We start from the raw sequence: 20,505 nt of genomic DNA, 5'->3' as shown, positions 1-20,505 counted from the left end.
AAATGACAAAGAGACACTTTAATTTTAATTTATTATTATTATTAATATTGAAACAGGGTCTTACTCTGTCTCCCAGGCTGGAGTGCAGGGGCACTATCACGGCTCACTGCAGCCTCAGTCTTCTGGGCTCAGGTGATCCTCCCATCTTAGCCCCCCAAGTAGCTAGGACTATAGGCACACACCATCACACATGGTTAATTTTTGTATTTTTTGTTGAGATGGGGTTTTGCCATTTTGCCCAGGTTGGTCTTGAACTCCTGGGCTCAAGAGATCTTCCTGCCTTGGTCTCCCTAAGTGCTGGGTTTACAGGCATGAGCCACCATGCCCGATCTAATTTATTATTTATTTTGTCAAAGCATCTGTGTCCAATAGAAAACATTTTATAGCAGTGGGTATATGAGCATGGGAAATTTAGGCAAGGCTACACTTAAATTGAGGCATACGCATTTAAAAACGGTTATATGTCGTTACCCGCTCAAGATTATAGGGTCACAGTGTTTAAATTAGTGGGATCCCCAGGTATAATTATAATTTGACCCCCAATATTAAGTTCATGAATTTTTGACAATTAGTACATTTTCACAAATGTTAAGTTAGAACCTATGTTGTAGAGGCACAAAAACCAATCAGTGCTGTTTTTAATCTTTTTGTTATACAAATTCTTTAGTATATAAATTAGGAATCTTGAATTTCCAATTAAATCAAATTGTGGAAAATATAGCATATATACAACTTGCCATATATATATATGTGTGTGTGTGTGTGTGTATATATATATATATATATATATATATATATATATTTATTTATTTGAGACGGAGTCTTGCTCTGTCACCCAGGCTGGAGTGCAGTGGCTTGATCTTGGCTCACTGCAACTTCTGCCTCCTGGTTTCAAGCCATTCTCCTGCTTCAGCCTCCTGAGTAGCTGGGATTACAGGCATGTACCACCACACCCAGCTAATATTTTTGTGTTTTTAGCAAAGATGGGGTTTCTCCATGTTGGCCAGGCCAATCTCAAACTCATGACCTCAGGTGATCCACCCACCTCGGCTTCACAAAGTGTTGGGATTACAGGCGTGAGCCCCCACACCCAGCCTATTTATTATATTTATTTTAAAATATGTATATAATTTATTTACATACATTATTTTATATGTAGTTTATATTTAAATTATATACATTTATGTATATATAATTTATACATACCTTTTATTTTCCTCTGTAGCTAGGGGTTTGTTCATAAATCAATAAGTAATCTAAGGCTAGCATTATGTTTCCTAGATTTGGTGTTTGCTCAGTACCTAAAGTTTAAAGTTCTAGGCTGAGCACGGTGGCTCACACCTGTAATCCCAGCACTTTCGGAAGCTCAAGTGGGTGAATTGCTTGAGCCCAGTAGTTTGCAACCAGCCTGGGCAACATAGTAAAACCTCTTCTCTACCAACAACAACAAAAAAATCAGTCAGGTGTTGTGGTGCACACCTGCAGTCCCAGCTATTTGGGAGGCTGAGGTGGGAGGGTTGCTTGAGCCTGGGAGATTGAGGCTGCAGTGAGCCGGGATAGCACCACTGCACTTCAGCCTGGTCAACAGAGTTAAATAAATAAATAAATAAGGTTTCTCTGCTTTTCTTGGAGTTGTAGCTGCCTAAAGCATTAGTCTCTCTTGTTTGATTTTTGTTGTTGTTGGTTTTGAGGCTTTTAGCCAGCAGAAGCTGTGGGTGTTAATTTCAGCCTCTAGTTGATAAGAGGAAGGAGGAAAGGGACCTACTGTCTCTAGGAAGGAGGCGCTCTCTGGGATGGCCCCCACTGCCAAATAACCAGTCCATTTTTTTCTCCTTTTAAGTAAAAATTTTAGAATGGCTAGCATTTCTAGGTATCTAAATAGGAAGATCTCTCTCTCTTCTCCCTCTCTTTCTCAACGTTTGCCTGACAAACTCTTGGTGGTATCAAGTAGCCCCCTATTGTTTTGACCTTACAAATTGTTACTGGAAAACTTTGGGAGTGACCTCCAGCATACTGGATTCACAGGCAGCTGCTTCTCTTTCCAGGGTGCCCTAATTGACATCTGAGGGGTCGGGGTGGGGACCAGGAGCGACCACAGCAAGGAATGCAGCAAAGGAGGCGCTGGCCTTAGCAGCCCTGCCTCTTGGGAGGCGCTGTGGGACTCCGGTGAAGTGACTCCATCAGCGGCTAGGGCTAGGCAGTTAGATCCTTTGCCCTGTCTTCACTCACAGACACAGAGAGCCCAGTGTCCGATCACCCCTTTCTGACTGTTACTCAGGAGGAATGCTTCTCTCCTAGAGCGTGATAGCCCATGTCTCTCAGTAGTGAGATGGAGGTAGAGCTACACTGTCCTGGCTGCCTCATTCTGGCTGGACACCAGGACTTCGTCATTTATAGCCAATACAGTCCTCACCACTACTAAGACCCCAGGTCACAGGGACAGCATGCCTGGCTCAAGGGGCAACACACCCCCAAAGAGTGGTCCACTGTTTAGGATCCTCGTAACCTCAGGAAGGGAGGCTGAGGTGGAAGGGAAACATACCTTCCTTGCCATGGAACCTGCCCTATGACGGCTCAGGGGAGCCCAGCGGTTCAGAAGTTGTCTGTAGCCACTGCGGTTTCAGGTGACTCCCCAAGACAGCACCGACAGCAGCAGTAAGCAGATGGCAGAGCAGTGTGATGGAGCGGCAGCAAGCAGGGTGCTGCCCAGACCCCCTGGGCTGTGTGATACAGAAAGTTAGTCACTCACAGCTGACTTTGGGATTGTGTCCCAGCTGCAACCACAGTCCTGCCAACTACTACAGTTGTTTCCAAATGAAACTCTTTGTGTTTCTCTATTCACTTAGCTGGTGGTTGCTGGAGACAGTAGCTACCTTAACCGTGATAGAGAAACATGAATAGTTTCATTCCAAACAGAATCCTCATAGCTTGACTTAGTGGACATTCTGTGAGAATGTTCATCTCTCATTTCTCAGGCTCCTCGTCCCTCTTACTAATTTACCTGGGGGAGGTGCCTGGATGAGAAGAATGAAGGGGGAAAGAGGTGGGAGGAAGAGAGAGAGAAGGGGAGGGACTGAGTGCAGGTTTCTGATGAGGATGGTGAGATACATTTAGAGGATTAGGAAAGCCCTAAGACTCACAGGCAACTTCATGGTGGGTGAAGGACTAAATAAGGAGCTGGGAGTACTAATTAAATCTGAGAACAAATGAGGGCAAGAGAGCAGCCCCAGGGAGGGACATGACCACTTTCCTCCCTGTCTGTGCCCCATTCATGAGAGTCCAGAGCAGGTTGACTGAATGACTAAATGAATTTTGTTAACTTGTTTTCTTCAAGCCCCCTAAAAACTCATCTTTTCTCCTTGGCAGATACATCTCTTGGGAAATTTGGGAATGATTTGAAGTGGAGAGAAAGTTAAATGGGGGTAAGGTTATTGGAATAAAATGAACAGACTTTAAGACAAACAGCTCTGACCTCTCCAGGAGGTTTCTGGAATGGCCAGGGAGGAGCTTAGTGAGATGTATGTAATGGGTGTGAGTGCCAAGGGTGGCTTCGGAAAGGTATGTACTGTTCAGAGACGGAATTAACGCACTTCTGACGCCTTTTCAGCCTTCCCCTTTACAATGGGTGGGTGTTTTAATCTAGCAGAAAAAGTCTCAGTCCAGTGTGTGTTCTGCCACACCCTAGTCTGAAAAACAGGGGCGGGATAAGGCAGAAAAACCCATCTCCACCTCGAAGGCAAACAGGTTCTGTGAGCACAGGCCAGCACCTGATGACCAGGAAGGGGAGAAGGCCGGATAGTCCCTTGTTCCAGGTTGCACTGGTCAGTGAGAGAGGGAAGAGGGGTTGACTCCTCTCGTTTGTCCAGTTTTGAGGTACCCGTACAAGCCCAGGCCAAGCAATCTTATAGGAAAGATACCATTCAGAAACTGTTATGATTAGATTCATACTACACCGTGGTGCTAACCCCTGACAATCCTACATTTTACAGATGTAGAACCCAAAATTTAGCTGTGACTTGGCCACAACAACACAGCTTTTCAGTGGAGGACCAGGATCCTAAGCTAGGTCTTCAGATGCCCCAAAAGGAGATAACTTTTCTAACAGTAAGTACCCTCTCAGGGTTAATGCCAGTGGGCTCCAGCTTGGAGCCTGCTATTTCAATGCAGTGTCATGTGAGAGTTATTGCCTTCTACCCCTCAGCCATGTAGCTATCTCTGCTGACAGCCACTGTGCCTCCAGCCCAGCCACGGACATCCAGACTTTGAGGAACTAGAACCCAGGCCCTCAAATAGGCTTCCTTTCCAAGTGTCTGGTGATTCTCTTTGGTTTGAGATGCTCTTGTCTTTAAAAATTCCTCTACCTAATCCTTAAATGGTTTGGTTTCTAGGACTCAGTCTGAGACCCTCTTTTCTTCCGTGATCTCATCCACTTCCATTTCAATTAATATGTGTGTCCATTCTTCTTTTTTTTTTTTTTTTGAGATGGAGTCTTGCTCTGTTGCCCAAGCTGGAGTACAGTGGCACGATCTCAGCTCACTGCAACCTCCACCTCTGGGGTTCAAGCAATTCTCCTTCCTCAGCCTCCCGAGTAGCTGGGATTACAGGCGCGCGCCACCATGCCTGGTTTTGTATTTTTTTTAGTAGAGACGGGGTTTCGCCATGTTGGTCAGGCTGGTCTCGAACTCCTGACCTCGTGATCCACCCACCTTGGCCTCGCAAAGTGCTGGGATTGCAGGCGTGAGCCACTGCGCCTGGACCCATCATTCTTAAATTTACATCTTCAGCCCGAGCTCTCAGCTGAGCTCCAGATCCACATTTATTATCTTTAAGCTCTCTGCCAGGATGTCTCACACAGTCTACAAACTCTGCAAATCCCAAGTGTACTCTATAATACCCTAAACCTTCTTCCCATGTACCTCTGATATATAGGAGTTCGTATCTCCACTGCCATTATCCACCGTTCTTCCTCTATCTAGTATCCCTACATCCATACTGGCTCCCTTTAATCCATCCTCCATCTTTTCCAGAGCTTTCCAAATTCGAATTCTTTTTTTTCTTTCAAAGATGATGTTTCTATTGTCCAGGCTGGAGTGCAGTTGATTTAAGCTCATTGCACCCTGGAACTCCTGGATTCAAGTGATCCTCCCACCTCAGCCTCCTGAGTAGCTGGAACTACAGGTGAGTGCCACCACACCTGGCTACTTAAATTTTTTTTGTAGAGATGGGGTCTCGTTGTGTTGCCCAGGCTGGTCTTGAACTCCTGGCCTCAAGCAGTCCTCCCACCTTGGTCTTCCAAAGTGTTGGGATTACAGGCATGAGCCACTGCGCCAGGACAACCAAATTCAAATTTGTAAGATGGCTTTCAAAGCCCTATGTGATGTCATTCCAGTCCATCTCTCCAGAAACTCACCTCTGGCTCCCTCTGCTGTAAAGGGCCTTTCCCCCACCTTCCTTAATACCTCTCATCCTTCAGTTCTTGGTGTAGATATTCATCTTCAGGGATGTCTTCCCTACTCCAACTCCCTCGTATTCCCTCGTAGAACTCTCTATACCCTTCCTCATGACATTCATCCCAAATGTAATTGGCACAATTACTTTTGAGACACTAAGTGCCATGAGGGCAGGCATCTGTCTTATTTTTCACTGTACTCCTAGCACCTAAAACAGACCTTCCAGTTTATTGAATGGATGGCACATAGTAGGGCTCAATACATGGATTCCCCCCATTTTCTGCTTTCTCATTTCCTTTGAGAATCAAGCCTTACTTTGGGACTAGGCCACCCTGTCAAGTGAGACAGGTTGTGTTTTCTCTGTCACCTAAGAAGACCCACTTGAGGTAGACTGCATTCCAGTCCAGGGCAAAAGAAAGAAAAAAAGAGCTGAAAAGGCCACCCCAGAACTGCACTAGAGAGAAGCCCAGAGTAAGTTCATAAAATTTGCTAAATCAAATGACAGATGCCTTTCTTAGGCAGGTGTGTACTGTTCAGGGTGAAATAAAGCCATCCAAACTCCTTTTCAGCCATTCCCTTCACAAAGCACAGCCCAAATGGCTTTGCACACTCATGTCTGTGTTTTGTCAGGTAAAGGTTCCTGTTTCGCCTCTTGCTAGCATCCATCTGTTCATCCAGGCAAGGCTGTCCCACCCTGACACACAAAGGAGGGACTAGCTGAAGAATCAACCATATGGTCAGCAATGACTAAAACCACCCACTCCAGCAGGCTTGGCTAAGAAAGCTAATATTTGAAAAGCTGTGGTTTGAGGAAGTAGGTGAGTTATGGGAAATTCTAATTTGTTTTATATCTTATAGATGGTACTTCAGTTAAAAGTTATAAACCACAGACACACATGGCTTATGCAGGACCATTTTTTCTGTTCCTGATCTGTCCCTCTTCATTGTGTGAAGCTGGATGGTTCATGTGTTTACTTCACAGCTCCTAAAGTTGAAGATGCTGAGTATTTAAAGATATAAATGTTTAATTAAAAAATTATTAGCTTTTAACCTTGTAACATACTCAGGTTTGGAGTAGAAAGGTACTGCAGTACAGTGTTAGGAGCCCAGTGACAAAGAATTCCCAGGATAATGACTGGATGTCATTTCCATGAAGAGGCTTGCTGCTGGCCTATACTGCCAGCTTAAGCAAACTGGGAAAAGATGTGTCCTCTGAGATGCAACCCTATCTTTGGCATGCTGAGCACAGGCTAGATTTCAGCCTCTCATTCACCCTCCTTCCTCTCTCAACTGGGTGCCTTTGTGTAGTACGTAAACTCTATAATTACACATGGTAGCCCTGCCTTTATATGAATGTATAGATTTTAAAAACATAAATCAGGGATGAAACACTACCAGTAGTCTTATTCAAAACAATATCATTTAATTTAATATTTTCACCTGTGAGAGGTAATGAATGCGGAAATATAGTCTCCATTATAGCAGACCGGAAAAAATACATTATCCTACTATTTTCTAGAAAAATGACTGTGGCATTAGCAAATCAAATGGAAAAAGTGAATAAGCAGACTGAGATTACCTGAAAATAGTTAGTTGCTAGTAAGATTCAGTACACAGTACAATGTATGTTTATTAAATAATCGCTATTAGAACAAACATCTGCAACAACTATGAAGTTAGGAAATGCTGTATTAGCTTGAACAGTTTATCTGTTGGTCACATTAATAAGTGACTCAGAAATATTACAAGTATGGAAATGCATGACAGTGAACAATGCCACGAGTACATTAAGCAAAAATAGATAATGGCCCCTATATCTTAGACTTACTTATTCATTGGTATGAATAATTTAGCTCTAAAAAGAAAAATCCAAAAGAAGCCAAGACTAACTGTGGAAAGGACTTTGAACTTTTCCTTTTAGAAAGTTAAAAAAAAGAAAAAAGTGTACATGACTACCACAGCTTGACAACTACCATGTGGCACATTTTATATGACATGAGAAAAAATGGTCAAAAGATCTCAACTTTCTGGAAGTCAACTCAAAAGCTGAGGGCAACTAGCATTTTTGGATTTTACAGTATAGAATGGAATTCCCTTTATATTGAAAACTAAATAATGGACCTGGCTCATAGTAATTTTTCTCAAAGGTTTAGGCACTTTGCAACAGGCTATTGCCAATCTAGAAAAACTGATGTGAAAAAATAATTCGGTCGTGTAAATATTAAATACAAATCATGTGATTACATTCAACAAAGACATGAGATGTCTTAAATGAAAAACATATCTTAATTCTGACAAGTGCACACTAGAATCACCTTGCAGAGAAGTGCAGTTGGGCAGTACCACTGTACTGTACCACTGTACCACTTGCTGACAGTCTAGAGCAGGGGAGACAAACTCCCAAGCCAGAGAGTAAACATTTTAGGCTTTGCAGGCTACATACAGTTTCTGTTGCATATTCTTCTTTCTCTGTTTAAACGTTTTTAAAATTTAAAAACCAGCTGGGCGCAGTGGCTCACACCTGTAATTCCAGGACTTTGGGAGGCCAAGGCAGGCGAATCACTTGAGATCAGGAGTTCAAGACCAGCCTGGCCAACCCAGCTCTACTAAAAATATAAAAATCAGCCAGGCATGGTGGCATTGTGGCATGTGCCTGTAGTCCCAGCTACTCGGGAGGCTGAGGCAGGAGAATCGCTTGAACCTTGGGAGGCGGAGGTTGCAGTGAGTTGAGATCCTGCCACTGCACTCCAGCGTGGGTGACAGAGAGAGACTCTGTCTCAAAAAAAAAAAAAAATATATATATATATATATATACACATATATATATAAAGAATAAAATAAAATAAAATAAAATAAAATAAAATAACCATTCCTACCTTGCAGGCCATACAACTGCAGCCTGGATTTGGCCCATGGGTTGTAGTTTACCAACCCCTGATCTAGACCCCTTTGATATTATGACACATTTTTATCATTTTCTTTTAGGCACAGGTGATCTCTGAATGAACGCTTATAGGGAACCCTATGTATATGCTTAAAGATTTCTCTAATAAATATAGTTGTTGCAACTTTAAAGTTAATTCTGCAAATTCAATTTAAAAGTGATGATTACAGATCTGGCATTGCCAGATGTTTCAGAAGCTTTATGACAATTTTGTGAATATTAAGTTACCAATGACTAAGTTCAGTTCAAGTATCAACACTACATTTTTAAAGCAATGAAGCAGGTCTTGTAAGGGTTGAAAAGGAACTGTATGCAGAGCAAAGTGACCTGTGGCTGGTGCTATACTGACTGATGGCTGCTGAGCTAGAGTGGGGGAATTTTAGGTCACTTGCAGCCTGTAACTGAATTTCTTGATTTGCATTTTAGGGTTTTCTATTTTAAAAAAAATTCTTGTGACCAGTCTTCTACACTAGCTGCCTTTGAAATCAGGTAGTAATTAGCTGAATTTAATGATAAAATGAAGACCTTGAGAAATAATATTTGTTATTTAAAGTACATGAAAATGGGTGGTCAGTACCTGCTTAGCTTTCCTCTAAAATGGCTGAATGTGTATCACAGCAACGGAAATGCTGTAGCTAACAAACGACTTAAGTTCTTGAATGATCTGTCTTCTTAGCTGCTCTGCTGGCCTATCAGAGAAGACTGTGCCTTGGTGAAACTTGTTGTCCCTTACAGTTTCCACTTTTCTTTCAGCAATGTCAAGGTTTCATACTCAAGGCAAAAGTTTATACTCCAAAGTCAGAGTTTTATCTTCAGTTTGAATTTCACATGTAGAAGTGTCCATACCTGGGTATATGAAGCTGACTGGGCTGATAATTTTGGAGAAATGGTGAAGTCCAGTGGAATGCTCCCAAGGACCTCAACAACACCAGCGGCTCCCCCATGTAGCAATTACGTAGTTAGATATTTTAACAAGTATTTCCTAATTTTTTCTTTTTTTTTGAGACAGGGTCTCACTCTGTTGCCCAGGCTGGCTGGAGTACAACAGTTAAAAGACAGTATTGAAAATTTCCAGTCAGCTGGGTCAAGATGACACGATTCCTTTTTTTCTTTTTTTTTCTTTCATTTTGCAGCTCCTTCCATAAAGGGGTTTAACTACTTTAAATCAAATTTTAGTCTTTTTTTTTTTGAGACACAGTCTCGCTCTGTTGCCCAGGCTGGAGTGCAGTGGCACAATCTTGGCTCACTGCAAGCTCCGCCTCCCAGGTTCACGCCATTCTCCTGCCTCAGCCTCCCGAGTAGCTGGGACTACAGGCGCCCGCCACCATGCCCGACTAATTTTTTGTATTTTTAGTAGAGACGGGGTTTCACTGTGTTAGCCAGGATGGTCTCGATCTCCTGACCTTGTGATCCGCCCACCTCGGCCTCCCAAAGTGCTGGGATTACAGGCGTGAGCCACCGCGCCTGGCCCATTATTTTTAAATAGTTAGAACATAGTGAATAAGCTATAATTGTAGACACTGAAAAACAAGACAAAGTGATCAAACTAATTATAGCACTGACAGGATGCAAAATGGAAGACAGAGGTAGATCTGCAAACAGCCACACAGGTGGAAATTCCAATTGTAAATGGTTCTCTTTGAAATGTCAGTTTTACATAAATGCTTATCCAGCAGCATGTCATAAACCATAGGGCCAAAACAATTTCTTGTCACGTAAACATGCAGTTGCTAGCTAAAACTCAAATTTAGCAACAAATAATTGTTTTCATAGGACTCATAAGATAACCTTAAATTGTTAGATGCTTTTAGGGCATTGGCTAATTTCAGAATTGGCTGGTATTACAACAGAACTTAATTTTTGCAGGCATTTAAAGATTTTCATGCATTATGTACCTGAAGGTTTTGTCTCTTAATTTTCTTTGAACCACACTTCTTCTCCTTATTATAAGAAAAACCCTCTTAGGGTAAGGGAAGCCCAAATTAACTGTCCTGAAATTTTGCATTATATTTAAACCACAATATTTGATTTACTTCTGTCAAACAAAATACTACTATTTGGGTTCTCATTTGTAGATTATTTAAAAACATGTTTTTCCTATTAATTATCAATGCATTTACTATCACAAAGATTAAAAAGATCACTTCAGGTGGTGGGGATGTTTCATGAAACACCATGGTGGGGAGTAGGTAGTGGGCAGGCAGAGTGACAATCAGCTTAACCTCCTTTCACCTAGCTGTTCTTTAGAAAAACAAAAATAAAAGTCAAATTGCTTTCAGTTTTCCAGAGTGAAAATGGAGGCACAAGAAGGATATTCAGATGTGCAAGCAAATTGCTTCTTTTACATCCTTATAAAGTATTTTCTTTTTTCTTTTCTTTCTTTCTTTTTTTTTTTTTGAGATGGAGTCTCATTCTGCCACCATGCCCAGCCTCACAAAGTATTTTCTAAAATATAATTTGCTGTAGGGTTCACAGATGAGCACTTTTCACATTAGGTGATATGCAAACAAATCATTATTGGCTCAGCAGGAAACAGACTTTTTGTACACTGTAGTTAACATGAAGTTTTCCAATAAAACAAATGACAGCGGGAGAGGGTAGTGAGGAATCCAACCCTGTAATGTCCACCTAGAATCTGAGTAGGAAAAAAATAAAGCTATTGAAATAAAGATAATTTAGTAATATCCTGTAGGTCACCAGTGATTTCCATAAAATGCTGCACAGATACAAAGTCTTGAGTGTGTTACTTAGTTGCTAAAAAGAGAGCCTTGTGTGAGGCACAGCTGACTTGGAACATTAAAGAGCCTGGCTTCCCTTTCTGCTTTCCATCCTCCCAACAGAAAAAGGGTCTTCAAAGAATTGGCCAGTCTTACAGGTCACCTTGGGGTGTAGATGACTCTCCACTGTGGTGCTGGGCAATTTTATTGAACAGGTGGCCACTGGTGGTGATGGCTGAACCACTCATTAAACAAATTGCTCTAAATGGTCTCAGTATCAAGGTGTGCTTTCTATACCCTTAATCTGACTTTAATCCTGCAGAACCTCAGTCTTAACCATGTTTAACAGCATTGCCATGTACGATATGCCTTTATCCTACACTGTATATATACTCTTTATGCAGAAGTATATCTAACTGAAAAGTATAAAAATATAATGGTGGAAAACAAATGAATTAAAAAATGTATCATGGCTGATAGCCCAGGTAACTGCAGGTGAAATGTAGCCAGAAGTCAGAATCTTGGGGCAAAATCAAGTATAGTCTTATGGGCTGTGCCTTCAAATGGTTTAGTTTTATACCCTCTTAAGGCAGAACCAAAGTTCTCTTAATGTTTTGGCAAGTGTTTTTCTTCCTGGAGGATCATAAAAGTAGGTGGAAGAATCAGTCTAATGGCTTGTTGGCATGCTAAGGGAAAGATGTCAAGTTGACATCCTTGGATACTTGGTTAAAAACTAAGGCTAGTAGGTGAAGAAAAACAACAGAATAGTTTTTGGTTTTAAATTTGTACAAAGGCTACTTACTGAATACTGGAAAAAATGACAAAAGTGTTTTACCATCTTTGCATAAGAAAAAAATGATTTTCCTTTTGAAACTGTAGCTCAGGATTTAATCTTGAGTCATGTCATCATGTGGTAAAAACAATCTGGATTTTACAATAATTTATATAAAGCAAAAAAAGTCATAAAAATGCTAAATGATGCAGAGCTGCAAATATGATGATACATGAGCAGAGGGGTCAAATCAGATTTTTACTCCAGGCAGGTGTTAAGTTTGTGAAAAGTGATGCAATTTGTTATACATTCAAATGCAAATTAGAACTAGCTGCCTTACAATGAGATTTCACTGTCATTTCTTAGCACCCTAATTTTTGTGGGTTCTGTAGGTTTCAAGTAGCAGAAACTTACATCTATTTCATTCAGAAAATTAAGGAGCAGATATTTTAATACGCTTTATGTAAATAGGATTCTGATCATTTTGGCTTTAGTTAATGCAACACACTTCCCTGGGCACAACCATGACCTCTCTGAGAAGTGGAAAATACTGCATAATTTAAAAAATCAGAGTGTAATGACATTCCCTGACAACTTCAAATAAGTTATGTGAGGAGGATGAACTATGGGTAGTCTAGACCACCAGTCCTATTTGTCTAGCCGTAGAAACAGTGACAACTTAAAGATCTGCAAAGATCAGAGCAGAGCTGGCTGAAGGTGCAGCATTCTATACATGTCCTCATGGAGCTTCAGAAAGGTTATAAGATGACCCACTCATTCTGGTTGGCTGTGGCCATAGACAGACACCATAAATCCTGGGATGTGGTTAAGTACTGAACTGGGGGCAGGTCTGAGCTTGCTTATGATCCTCCGACTAGCCCTGGAACAGATAGTGAAGAACTACACAGAATCCCACAGCTAGCTCTCTCTCTTTCTCTCTCTTCTTTTACCTTTGAGAACCATCCATGAGATTAATACAATATTAATCAAATCTGACACAGCTGAGTGCTGACTCACAGCTAACTATCTGGATATGGGGTTTTGTTGGCTCTTAGCTGACTGCATTATTTAATCAAATATTAAGAAAGGTATAATTCACATGCAACCCTTGGCAAAAAGAAAAGAAGGTTAATTTCTTATAACCAGCACAAACTGTTAACCTGTTAAGAAAAGCCCAACTGGTTCAGCATTTGAGGCATACACACATCATCATCTCTGTTTCTTTATAAACTGGAGTGTGAAAGGAGGAGGGGGACAAATAAGATAAAGCCATGAGCTAAACACCCAGCAGGCCCCACTCCTTATTCTCTGTGTGGGTGGCAGCATTAGTCAGAAAGTCACTCCTCTGCTGTGATGGTCATGACATATTTGAACTTGTAGATCTTAAAGGATTTCCTTATTTATTCTGCCAGGTCTATGGTAGGTGCTTGTTTGTTTTCTTGGTGGAATGATTCATCAATGCTTCCTGAGAGGCTCAAACAGGATCACTGGCCAGATTCCAAAGAGAAACTGTTTGGGGACAAATTAGGACAAAATGAGAAAAGACAAAATTGTTCCATGTTATCCCTGAAAAAGAATGAGAAAGAATCCATGGGGCTATACATAGGTTTGCTAGTGATTGTCCTGGTATTAGCAGCCTGAGCACAGTTTATTCCTTCTAGACTTGGACCAGATTTCAGAGAGTATTTTTATTGAGTTTATTTAAATTTATTAAGCTTTGACTTTGTCAAGCATGGAGCTGGGCATATAAATTACCTCTGATCTTTAAAACAACTCTGCAATGTAGTTATTAGCAGCTTAATTTTATTGTTGAAGAAACTAAGGCTTAAAGAGATTGTCCAAGAACATGCAGTAGTAAATGAAAGATTCAATGCCTTTGGTTCCAAAGCCTGTGTTTGCTCCACTACCTCTCCAAACTCCCCTTTCTTCTTTCACCTCCAGCCTATACTCCCAGTACCATACCCCCAACACACATACAGGGCCTAAGATGTGGACTTACCTTCACTTTTGGCCTATATCTCAGGTAAAGTGTTCTTGTATACAAACTGAAAGAAAAGTGGGAGGGGGAAAGCTTTTCAGATTCATTTTTAATTAATGCACACTGGCGTACTGACAAACATAACCATAGTGCTTCTGCATGTACAAAGCAAAAACAACATGAGTATATGCTTCATTTGTTCAGCAACTGTTTTTTTTGAGCATCTACTCAAAATGTTCAGTAAACCATGCTGTAAATGGATGTGCTGTAATCTAGGCTTTGTTGTTCCATTTTATAGAGCACAAGCAGAGTATATTTAGCATAATTCTTTTTTTTTTTTTGAGATGGAGTCTTGCTCTGTCACCCAGGCTGGAGTGCAGTGGCGCAATCTCGGCTCACTGCAACCTCCACCTCCCACGTTCAAGCAATTCTCCTGCCTCAGCCTCCTGAGTAGCTGGGATTACAGGTGCCTGCCACCATGCCCAGCTAATTTTTGTATTTTTAGTAGAAACGGGGTTTCACCATGTTGGTCAGGCTGGTCTCGAACCCCTGACCTCGTGATCCACCCGCCTCGGCCTCCCAAAGTGCTGGGATTACAGGCGTGAGCCACCGTGCCCGGCCACATTTAGCATAATTCTTAAGGGCCATAGGACTTTCAAAATAGAAAATGAGCACTGACTTCAACTTAAGGTCATCAGCTACATTAACTCCAAACAAGAGAGTCACAACCTGTCCTTTGAAGCTATGAAGCCAGGCATTGACTTCTCCTCTCTAGCTATGAAAATCCTAGATGGTATCTTCTTCCAATAGAAGGCTGTTTCATCTACATTGAAACTCTGTTGTTTAGTGTAACCACTTTCATCAATAATCTCAGCTAGATCTTCTGGATAACTTGCTGCAGCTTCACCTTGCACTTTTATGTTACGGAGATGGCTTCTTTCCTTAAGCCTCATGAACCAGCCTCTGCTAGCTTCAAACTTTTCTTCTGCAGCTTCCTCACTTCTTTCAGCCTTCACAGAACTGAAGTGAGTTGGGGCCTTGATCTGGATTAGGCCTTGGCTTAAGGCAATGTTGTGCTTGGTCTGACCTTTTATCCAGACTACTAGAAATTTCTACACATCAGAAATAAGGCTGTGTCACTTTCTCATTATTCGTGTTTCTCTGGAGTAGCACTTTTAATTTCCTTCAAGAACTTTTCCTTTGCCTTCACAACTTGGCCAACTGTTTGGCACAAGAGGCCTACCTTTTGGCCTATCTCAGCTTTCAACATACGTTCCTCACTAGGCTTAATCATTTCTAGCTTTTGGTTTAAAGTGAGAGATGTGTAACTCTTCCTTTCACTTGAACACCTAGAGGCCACTGTAGGGTTATTAATTGGTCTATTTTTAATTTTGCTCTCTCTTAGGGAATAGGGAGGCTGGAGGAGAAGGAAAGAGACTTGGGAATGGCCAATTGGTGGAGCAGTCAAAACATACATTTATTAAGTTCACCGTCTTATATGTGCATGGTTTGTGGTGCCTCAAAACAATTACAATAGTAACATCAAAGATCACTGATCACAGGCCAGGCACCTTGGCTCACAACTGTAATCCCAGCACTTTGGGAGGCCGAGGTGGGATAATCACTTGAGGTCAGGAGTTTGAGACCAGCCTGACCAACATGGTGAAAGCCTGTCTCTACTAAAAGCACAAAAATTAGCCAGGTGTGATGGCACATTGCCTGTAATCCCAGCTACTTGGGAGGCTGAGGCAGGAGAATCACTTGAACCCAGGAGATGGAGGTTGCAGTGAGCCAAGATCGTGCCACTGCACTCCAGCTTGGGGGAGACTCTGTCTCCCCCCCCCCAAAAAAAAAGATCACTGATCACAGATCACCATAACAGATGTAATAATAATAATAAACTTTGAAATATTGTCAGAATTACAAAAATAAGACACAGAAACATGAAGTGAGCACATGCTGCTGGAAAAATGTCACCTATAAACTTGCTTAATGCAGGGCTGCCACAAACTTTCAACTTGTAAAAAACACAATACCTGAAAAGTACAAAAAAAAAGAAGAAGTTATGCATGCTTGTTTATTTTGAAATCAAGAAGTGTGATGTTTCATGTCTGCTCTTTTTCAAGATTGATCTGGCTACCTGTGGCCTTTTGTAGTTGCATATGAATGTAAGAATTATTTTTTCTATTTCTGTAAAAAAATGCCTTTGGAATTCTAAATGAGATTGCATTGGATCTGTAGATGGCTTTGGGTAGTATGAACATTTTAACAACTTTGTCTTTTAATCCATGAATACAGGATGTCTTTTCATTTGCATCTTGCTTAATTTCTTTTATGAATGTTTTGACCTAGTTAGAGGTCTGTTCTATTTCTTCACAACTCACTCCTGGTAGGTTCTGTTTCTAGGATATTGTCCATTTCTTCTAAGTCATCCAATTTGTTGGCATATAATTGTGGGATTCTTCTTATCTCTGTGGCAGCATTGTAATGTCTCTTCTTTTATTTCTGATTTTATTTATTTGAGTCTTCTCTCTCTTTTTTTGTTAATCTAGCTAAGGTTTGTCAATTCTGGTGATCTTTCAGTAACCCAACTCTTAGTTTCACAGATTTTTAAAAATTTTTCTATTTTGTTTATTTCTGCTCCATGTTATTTCTTTCCTTCTGCCAAATTTGGGCTTAGTTCTTTTCCTAGTTCTTTGAGGTGTAAAGTTTCATTGAGATCTCTCTTCCTTTTAAATGTGGCATTAATTTCTATGAACTTCTCTTAGTACTGCTTTTGCTGCATCTCATAAGTTTTGGTATGTTGTATTTTTGTTTTCACTTGTCTCAAGGTATTTTCTAATTTTTTGACTTCTTCTTTGACCCAATGGTTGTTCAAGAGTGTACTATTTAATTTTCATGTTTGTGAATTTTCTAGTGTTTAAAAAATATTTACATCCTATTTAAAGAGTAAAGAAAAAAAAAAACAAACTCTAGTACGAGGCTAAAAAGGTCGCTATTTCCTACCTGAAAAGGATGTGAAGATAGGAACCAAGGCCAGTTAAAATATGCCACCATGCATGAAATTGTGTGGTAATACCTATGATAGGTGGTACCTTCTTTCGAAAGTTCCTGTGTGGAGAGAGGGAGAAAATCACCATGTTAAATTTTTAAAATATTTAGCAACTAACGCTGATAGTCTTAGAGCATTTTGACATATCATCCTCAAAACAGCAGTTATTTAATTGCCTTAAGTTTCCTGTAGTCTGCCACATTGTTATCCAAAGTACATTCTGAGGAACAGTATTCAACAATGATAATTTATGGTCAATCTGTGTCATCTAAACCCTCAGCCACTTCTCTCTCTCATATCTTTTTGAAGCAAATCCCAGATACTATATCATTTTATTTCTAAATATTTAGTATGTATTTCTAAAATATGAAAACCTCCCTAAAACATAACCACATTTTCACACCTAAAGATAATAATAATACTCTCTTAATATCATAAAAGATTCAGTTACTGATTGAAGTTCCAAATTTCTCATACTTTATTTTTTTAAATAGTTGGTTTGAATCAGAATCCAAAAAAGGCCAACACGTTGTATCTGGTTGGCTATATCTAAGACTCTTAATCTATATGTTCCTCTTCCCTCTTTTTTCCTGCCTCTGCAATTTTTTTTTTTTTTTTTTTGAGACGGAGTCTTGCTCTGTCGCCCAGGCTGGAGTACAGTAGCACGATCTCGGCTCACTGCAACCTCCACCTCCACTGTTCAAGCGATTCTCCTGCCTCAGCCTCCCAAGTAGCTGGGATTACAGGCACATATCACCATACCCAGCTAATTTTTGTATTTTTAGTAGAGACAGGGTTTCACCATGTTGGCCAGGCTGGTCTTGAACTCCTGACCTCAAATGATCAGGAGTTCCCTTGGCCTCCCAGAGTGCTAAGATTACAGGCATGAGCCACCATGCCTGGCTGTGCCCCTGCAATTTATCTGTCGAAGAGACCAGGTCATTCATTCTGTAGATTTCTCACAGTCTGAATTTTGTTGATTGCCTTCCTGTAGTACTGTTCAGTACCTTCCTCTGTTCTCTGTTTATGCAAAATTGTTAGTTCACAGGATTTACGGTTGGAATGACCCACCTGTTTAACCTATTCAGCATGCTCATTTCATGGAAAAGAGGGCCAGAAAGACAGTGTTTTAATGATAGACTAGAATCCAGAGACCTAAGTCTAAGATTCAAACTCCTGTCAATATATGATTGCTGACAAGATGGTAAAAGGAACACTTGCTTTTTAAGAAAATAACATTAAGCATATGAAAGTGTATATTTATATACATATATTTCATATGCTTATTACAAATCAGTCTTCTTTATTCAATGAAACAGATCAGGCAGGTTTCAAAGGAATAGTCAACATTTGATTAACTATATAGTTCTGTGATGCCCACACACACAAAACCCAAACCCTACAGAGGTTATGAAATAGTCTCAGGTCCAAAATTTTAGGTAATTTAAACAGGTATTCCAATAATCTAACTTTATTATACTGTATATATCTTTTAAATGTCAACAATAGTAAAAATTCATTTCAGGGCACTACTATTTCTATATTTTTATAAAATTCTCTACTTAATAAAATGCTTCCAAAAATATTTCTGAAGGAATGAAAATATATCTTACCTCAGTGACTCACAAAATATGTTATCTATATTCCAAAATAAAAATCCCAATAAAAATATACCCAATGATGTATAACCCAGTCCTCTAAGCCATGGATAAACCCTGTGGGGGGAAAAAACAAAAGCAAAATAAAATTTTCTCAAGTCATGTCACGATCAGAAATTGAAGCCATCACTTTCTTCCTTTTTTATAAGGGCTGGGATCTCACTATGTTGACCAGGCTGGAGTACAGTGGCTATTCACAGGTGTGATCATTGTACATTCCAGCCTCGAATTCCTGTGCTCAAGGGTATCCTCCCATCTCAGTCTCCCAAATAGCTGGGAATATAGACATGTGCTACCACGCCTGGCTGGAAGACATCACTTTCATGAGAAGGAACAGTTTTTGTTTATAGTAAAAGCAGACCTATCAAATTTTCTAATAATTTGCCTACTATATGTAGCTAATAAAAGGTGCTGAGAAATAAGCCACCAGACTTTAATAAATGTATTGGGAAAGTACCTGATAACTTTTTTGGTCCCATGGAAAAGGCAGGGGGATAGTGGATTAGCTATCAATGTAGGTTGAATCATATGCTCCATGTAAGGCAATGTAGTTACACACACACATACACACACACACACACACAGATTCATTCATTAAATCACTTAATATATATGGAGTACTTACTGTGTACCAGGCATTGTTCTAAGCATTTGGGAAGGTAGTGGTCAATAGGTAAAGTTTTTGTTCTCAAAGAATTTACAGTATAGTTGGGGGAGGTAAACAATTAAATACATAATTATAATTGCTTTGAAGAAAAATAAGGCCTGATAAGGAGAGAGTGATATGGAGGTATTGTGGACGGGTGTCCATGCACACACATACCACATACAAAATGTTCAAAAAATCCCTGTGAGGCAGGTATGATTATTTTTGCTTCACTGATGAGAAAATTGAAGCTTGGTGAGGTACTGAAAATAGTATCAGCTTACCTATGTTTTATAGCTTCAATGAGGTATAACTGACTTACATTTAAACTATTAAATATATTTAAAGTGTCTATCTGATCAGTACATCTGTATATACCCATGAAACCACCACCACAATCAAGATATCCACTACCTCCAAAAGCTCAATTTGCATTTTTTAGCATGCTATATAAATGGAATCATACCATATATACCCCTGATTATATAGCTTCTTTCATTTGACATAATTCTTTGAGATTCATCTATGTTACTATGTTATCAATACTTCATTTCCTTTTATTGTTGAGTAGGTACTCCATTGTATGGTCACAGCACAATTTGTTTCTCTGTCCAAATGCGGGTTTCCAGTTTTTGACTGTTACAAATAAAGCAGCTATGAACATTCACAAATAACACTTTATATAGACATATGTTTTCATTTTTCTTGGGTAAATAGGAGAAGAATGGCTGTATTGTATGGCAGGTGAATATTTAATTTTTCAAGATACTGCTACACTGTTTTCCTAAGTGACTGTACCATTTTACATTCCCACCAGGCATGTATAAGTGTTCCAGATGTTCCACATCTTCATCAGCACTTGGTTTGAAGTCAGTCTTTTTCATTTTAGCTGTTTTAGTAGGTATGTAGTGGTATCTCATTGTGGTTTTAATTTGCATTTCCCTAATGACTAATGTTTCTGAGCATCTTTCACGTAGTTATTTACTATCCATACATCTTCTTTGATACATTATTGTTTGCCTTCTTATTATTCAGTTTTAAGAATTCTTTCTATATTTTACATGTAGGTCCTTTGTTGGATATATATTTTGCAAGTAGTTTCTCCAAGTCTGTGGCTTGCCTTTTATTTTCTGAATACTATATTTTGAAGAACAAAAGTTTGAAATTTTGATGAAGTTCAGTTTGTCAATTTTTTTCTATAGTTTGTGCTTTTTATTAATAAATCTTTGCCGAACCAAAAATATCTCCTATATTTTCTTTTAGAAGTTCTATAATCTTAGTTTTTACA

General features: G+C 39.9%; 1 protein-coding gene across 1 annotated transcript in view; it reads right to left on the bottom strand.

Moving 5' to 3' along the window:
- Nucleotides 1–13,092: 13,092 nt before the first annotated feature.
- Nucleotides 13,093–20,505, bottom strand: part of ACER3 (alkaline ceramidase 3) — a 162,595-nt gene continuing 155,182 nt past the window's right edge. Inside the window, exons 8-11 of the mRNA XM_054437810.2 lie at nt 18,527–18,628; nt 16,868–16,972; nt 13,883–13,928; nt 13,093–13,392 (exon numbers count right to left, since the gene is read on the bottom strand). Of these exons, the coding sequence (XP_054293785.1) occupies nt 13,339–13,392; nt 13,883–13,928; nt 16,868–16,972; nt 18,527–18,628 (307 nt within the window). The 3' untranslated portion in view covers nt 13,093–13,338. The remainder of the gene's footprint in view (nt 13,393–13,882; nt 13,929–16,867; nt 16,973–18,526; nt 18,629–20,505) is intronic.

This window comes from Pongo pygmaeus, chromosome 9, assembly GCF_028885625.2.
Source record: "Pongo pygmaeus isolate AG05252 chromosome 9, NHGRI_mPonPyg2-v2.0_pri, whole genome shotgun sequence".
NCBI classification, from domain to species: Eukaryota; Metazoa; Chordata; class Mammalia; order Primates; family Hominidae; genus Pongo; species Pongo pygmaeus.
This window is presented reverse-complemented; position numbering and strand designations above follow the sequence as displayed.